The sequence below is a fragment of the Berghia stephanieae genome, chromosome 7 (genome assembly GCF_034508935.2).
Source record: "Berghia stephanieae isolate SIO BIC M18660-M18661 chromosome 7, UCSD_Bste_1.3, whole genome shotgun sequence".
Classification (NCBI taxonomy): domain Eukaryota; kingdom Metazoa; phylum Mollusca; class Gastropoda; order Nudibranchia; family Aeolidiidae; genus Berghia; species Berghia stephanieae.
This window is the reverse complement of record NC_088366.1, coordinates 7,756,742-7,762,924: the sequence shown is the minus strand read 5'-3', so window position 1 is coordinate 7,762,924 and position 6,183 is coordinate 7,756,742. Positions and strand designations below refer to the sequence as shown.

General features: G+C 36.6%; 1 protein-coding gene across 3 annotated transcripts in view; it reads left to right on the top strand.

The window, feature by feature from the left end:
* LOC144976621 (protein HtrL-like) overlaps positions 1 to 5,043 on the top strand; it is a 46,755-nt gene extending 41,712 nt beyond the window's left edge. For 2 of the 3 annotated variants that reach the window (XR_013646125.1, XR_013646124.1), the window contains exon 2: positions 1,719 to 1,788. Coding sequence is in view for 1 of the 3 variants with exons in the window: in XM_078920918.1 (XP_078777044.1) it covers positions 1,719 to 1,810; positions 2,537 to 2,564; positions 2,934 to 3,363 (550 nt within the window). In the remaining 2 variants the exon portion in view is untranslated. Of the gene's footprint in view, positions 1 to 1,718; positions 1,811 to 2,536; positions 2,565 to 2,933 lie in introns of those variants that run through there. The other variant, XM_078920918.1, reaches the window with a different exon arrangement.
* Positions 5,044 to 6,183: the final 1,140 nt, after the last annotated feature.

The window sequence follows — 6,183 nt, the reverse complement described above, 5'->3', positions numbered from 1 at the left end:
TGTGTTACTATGACCAATAGTACACTGTGTGTTGTGTGTTAAGCCCTTACACAGGTAGTCCCTCGATGTAGTACTATTTTTATCTTCGGCTGGGTGTGACTTCTGGCCTGATACTATATTTTTGTGTGCTTTCTTTCATCACTTCACATCGTTATAACTTCATTTTAACAACTATGATCATTTACAAATTTATATCACTAATTCTGGCAAATCATAGCTTTCTAGCCACCTACCTTGAGTCATCTAAATCTACTTGGTTCTTCTGTATACTTAATAATTGCTACTTAAATATTTCATACAGCCATAACGTTAACGCCTTTGATTACTAATTACGAGCTAAACATTTACTCTTTAACTCTGCAATTCACTATGATTGATTTTGTAGCATAACTCTTTAGTTTACACTTATTCGTTCCTTCATACATGTCCCATGTTATTTGCATTAATTTGTTTAAATCATGAAGATGCACACAACTCGATCGAGTTTACTCACTTCAGTCTACGCATCACTTTACCTGGACCAGTGACGTAGGTGCTTTCCCTGACGTCCGCGCTAAATCTATTTTTAACTGCTATAGCTAATATTATGAGATTCTTATGCCATTCTTTTCATTCATTCATTGATCCATTCATTGCTACACGCCTATAGAATACGATACAAAAGAATGATCTGTTCCATTGTTCCTGAATAAAGACTTCATCATTTTACATCCTGGCCTTTGTTGTTTGATCGCCTCCACTACCCTGGAGTGGATGGGCTAGGACTCGGGTAGACTATGGTGTCTCCGGACTTGACTGTGGTGTGTGCTCTTCGCTCATGAAATCAACTCCCTACTTCTACGTCTGACACATGAAGTCATGCTACTATCACTAACAGTAGTACTAAACTGTCACTTCATTGTCTCAATCTATCTTCCTCACTTGAGCACCACCGCCGCAGTTACAGTCTGGAACTCTTAAGTCGACCCCGGGACCGAATCCATCCACTCCCACGGCCTCTACACTCTGCCAATACTACTACTACCACTCGCCAGCATCAACTACCCGGTTGTCTCCATCAGTATCGCACTCGCCGGCATCAACTACCCGGTTGTCTCCATCAGTATCGCACTCGCCGGCATCAACTACCCGGTTGTCTCTATCACACTCGCCGGCATCAGCTACCCGGTTGTCTGACTCTATTACACACTTATTTGCAGGTCTGATAACCCAATTCCTTATGGGCCTTATGTTGTAATGGAAATCTTAAAAAGAAAATGATGCAAAATATCGTCCATTGCAACAATATTGAACTAGGCCTATAAGTGAGTTCTGGTGTCAGACCTGCATATATGTATACGTCGACTGAAACCCATTCATTTAGAATCGGAGAGAAAGTCTTGTGATTGTTCTTATATTGAAATTTTAACAGGCTGAACATCGGGTGAGTTAGCCTCGTATGAATGATGAAAAAAACAATATATATATATATTGTATTTTTGACAATAGGGCATAGCAAGCAAACTGTATTCTATTTGTTGACATTTTGTTTTGTTGAGCTTGTTGAAGAATTAAATATCGTTGAGTTTGGCGAAACTATGGAAATGCTTTAATTTAAACACATATATTTGTTCTTTGTTTGTCCTTTTTGCTGTGTTTTGTTTTGTTTTTTTGTTTTTGTTTTTTTTTTCTGTTTGTTTTTTTTATTGACATGTATTTTTTTCTTTTTGACATTGCAGACTGAGGAGTAGAATCAGAGATATTATGTCCAGTGATGAGTACAGGGCAGACAACGAGCTGGTGAGAAAGCTGTGGAGGCTTGATCCCATGAGTACGTATTGCATAGTCATTCTTCTAATAGGTAGGTCACAGAATAACTTATTCCATTAGGTCAGTCTATCAATTCTATCTTCGTCAATAGGTAGGTCGATCAGAATTATATTTTTCCAATAAATAGGTCAATCTAAATTCTACTACGTCAATAGGTAGGTCTAGCTAAAATATACTTTTTCCAATAAATAGGTACAATAGTTCTACTTACTCGTCAATAGGTAAGTCTAGCTAAATTATACTTTTCCCAATAAATAGGTTAGTCTACATACTGTTCAACTCTCTCCATGTGCAAATTACCATAGGTCTAGCTAAATTATACTTTTCCCAATAAATAGGTCAATCTAGATTCTACTACGTCAATACTACGTCAATTGGTCTACCCACTTTCTACTTTCTCAATAGATTTGTCGAAGCAAATTTTGTTTTTTAATAGATAGGTCTATTCATATTCTGCTTTGTCAATAGATAGTCTATCCAACTTCTTCTTTGCCAATGCGTGGGCCAATCCAAATTTTACTTTATTTATATTTAGCTCTATCTAAATTTTACTTTGTAAATAGGAAGATCTATCCATATTCTACTTTGTCAATAGGTAGATCTATCTAAATTTTACTTTGTAAATAGGAAGATCTATCCATATTCTACTTTGTCAATAGGTAGATCTATCTAAATTTTACTTTGTAAATAGGAAGATCTATCCATATTCTACTTTGTCAAATGGAAGATCTATCCAAATTTCACTTTCTCAAAAGGTAGGCCTAATATAATTCTGCTTTGTCTGTTGGTAGGCCTATCCAAATTCAACAAAAACAACAACAACAATAATAATAATAATAATAATAATAATAATAATAATAATAATAATAATAATAATAATAATAATAATAATAATATTATTATTATTATCATTATTATTATTATTATTATTATTATTATTATTATTATTATTATTATCATTATTATTATCATATAAATAAGTACAACATTGGGAACTTTATTGATTCTTATAATTTTGAGGTTGAGCTCAATTTGATTCACCAATTCATCCCAATATTATAATACCAGCATGACACCGCTGGTCACATATTATTCTGTATCTCTCATTCTCCAATCCCATCCAGGGCAATAGACTTGGATCCCTTCAAAACAGACTATTTTGTATGGCTGGACGCAGGCTACGGCCACGGCGATGACGTATTTCCGGTCGGCGGGGTCTGGGTACCAAAACTCATGATGGACCATCCAGACAAGCTGACCTTCATCGAGCGCGACCCCGGGGCCATGCGTTTTCGCGAGGTCAAGGACAAAATCCACAAAATGAGCATCAATATCATAGCCGGTTTGTTTTTCGGAGGCGGGAGAGCGGCGTTCAGGGAAGCTTACCGGATGCAGATGGAGCAGGTTGACGTATGGATGAAATCTGGGATCGTTGACGACGACCAAACAATGTACATGTTGATGTATTATAAAAACCCGTCCCTGTTTAATCTAGTCAGGGGGGATTGGGATGATGTGTTCAGGTTATTTGGAGCTTTGCCCACAAATAGCTAGCTGGTTAGCAACTGATGACGAGTTGTCAAATTAAGAAATTAAGGAGCAAGCACCAGTTTAACTCACTCAACCCTAACTTGCTACTTACGTGCTGCCCACTCTCACAAGAGAGTGACCTACAAGAATTATATGATATACTCAGTTAAATTGTTCTAACTCAAGTACAAATCATGTAGGTAGAATGTAAAAAACAGTAGGATTGGAAATATGCATATAGAGCAGTAAAGTGAGGTGCCCCAAACCTAAACAAAGGTCGAGAAGCACGTGGCAAACCACATGTTCCTGTCTTGACAGCTCACGTTCCAATGTAAATAATAGAAAAAAATAACCTTTAAAATTTGGCTGTTAGGTGGCAAAAGAAACACATATTCATAAATACTCGATCATGCATCAAATAATGTCTAGATATGGATATTTTATGGAACAAAATGTAAAATTTTCTCAAATTTATCAAAGTTACAGTCTATCTATTTTTAGACTAGAGCATATTATTGCGCTGGTGTGAACAAAACGAGAATTATTCGGAACCTGATTTTCATAATAATTTAGCCTTATATTATTATTTCTGCAACTGTTAGATTTTATGTAAACATATTTTCAATACTGAAAGTGTATTGCCTACAACCCAAACTACAAAATTGGGAGACCTATATTGTGCGTAAATTATTCCGGTCCCTAACGGAAATCACTAGCAACTTGTTGTTGTTTACGTTTGGGGCACCTAACTTTACTGCTCTATAATTTCTAACTCAGACAACCGAGAAAAGGGAAAAAAATTGATGGGTTAGAAGTAATACAATGAGCGTCGGTGTTAGGGCTGAGTGAGTTTAGATAAAAATCTGAGCAAGTGTGTATGAAAGGTGCCGTCAGACAAAGCAAGAAAGAAAAATACAAGATCGAACAAAACAATCCCCAAAAATCAGTCTAGATCAGATCTTTGGTGACGAGTTGTGGTGTTCATATTTTATCAGATTCCATCAAGAAGTTAACGGAACGCCCCGGCTGTCGTATGGCGACGCGACGTATGAGAACAGATCCTGGTTTCCTGCTTCCTCGTCGTTGGTCATTCGTTTAGGTTCGAGGAATGTTACGTTAACTTGCTAATACTAATAATGTGATTTGTGTGTTCCTGCGCCATAAAAGATGGAGTTCTAGTCATGATTGAAGAAAGGCTTTTGAATTCGTCCGTTGTTGTGAGGGTTTCCTTCCCCATTTCATTGTAATCGTACCAGAAGCACCAAGTGATGTCTATATGTATCTCCTGCTCGTGTATTAATTTTTGTGATTATTATTATTATTATTATTATTATTATTATTATTATTATTATTATTATTATTATTATTATTATTATTATTATTATTATTATTATTATTATTATTATTATTATTATTATTATTATTATTATAATATTACATTTCAGCTCACGAAATGTGCCGGTAAAAATTCACCATAATGAAGGGAAAACAAAACAAAAAGAAAGAAAAGAAAAAAAACAAAAAAACAAGGGGGTTGGGGGGGGGGGGTAAATTTTAATTTAAAGCCCCTGAAAAGCGTAGCAGTGTTACCTGGCATTATTTTTGATTGAAAGAAAACCATTTTTACATTCACATCTTGCCTCGCCTAAATTAGAAAATGCCCCAAATTCCCCCTCCCTCCCTCCCTTCTATAGATTGGTCAAATTGCGCCCCCCCCCCCCCCCCCCCCATTCTCCCATTCTAATGAAGTTTAGCCCCCCCTCCCCCCCCCCACACACACACACTTCTTCTATTTGATAATTTGATACAGAGAGTAATATATTTTATTTTTAGACTTCATAACGAGAGATACTAGTAGACTCGTACTCAGCTGGTAAAGGATTAAGGACGGGGCATCAGATGTGTTGAATTATGCGAAACTTCTCTTGGAGATGCAATCAAATTACACATTATTATCTTATAATAGATACGTCGTGTGTGTTCCGTGTCAGCAGCTGCTACGAACTGCAAAGGGAGAACACTCTCGCTCGCCATTGGAAATGCCACCGCGATTGTATAAAAATAAAATACAAGATTGGCGCAATAATACATCTTATTATCATCATTATCATCGTCGTCTTCATCATCATCATCATCAGTAGTATTGTTATAGGAGACCGACAGCGAGAGATGTGTTTGGGGTGGGTGCGGGGTGGGAGAACGAGCGATTGGTCGATCGATCGAGCGAGCGAGCGAGAGAGAGAGAGAGAGAGAGAGAGAGAGAGGGGGGGGGGGGGGAGAGAGAGAACAACATTGAACCAAACGACCACATTTTTATTATTTTATATAATTGTCCCAACTGTCTCTATATTCCACTATGTCGGAGAGACCAGACGATGATCTAATGAACGTGAATTCATCATTTGTGAGACGATTTCTATTTGAAGCTCATTTACAGCAGTTTCTAAACCTAGTCTATAAATAAAACAAAAGAGCAAAAAAAAAAAAAATAAAACAAACAAGCAAATAAGGCAAAACAAAACAAGACAAAAAAAAACAACAAAACAACAAAAAACAAAAACAAACAAAAAAAATTTACACGCCCCCCCCCCCCCCCGAAAAAAAAAACAACAACAAAAACCAAAAACAAAATCAAAACAAGACAATCCAGGCAAAGGAAAGACAAGACAAAACAAACAAATTTTTAAAATCCCAGAAAAATGGGTGGTGCAGACACTTTTGTTGATGATAATAACAGAAAATGACGTGAGTAGAAAATTGCCAGAAGACTAAATAAAATAAAAATAAAAATTGGCGGCGATGGGGGCTCGAACCCACGACCTTACTGATACGACAAATCCATCC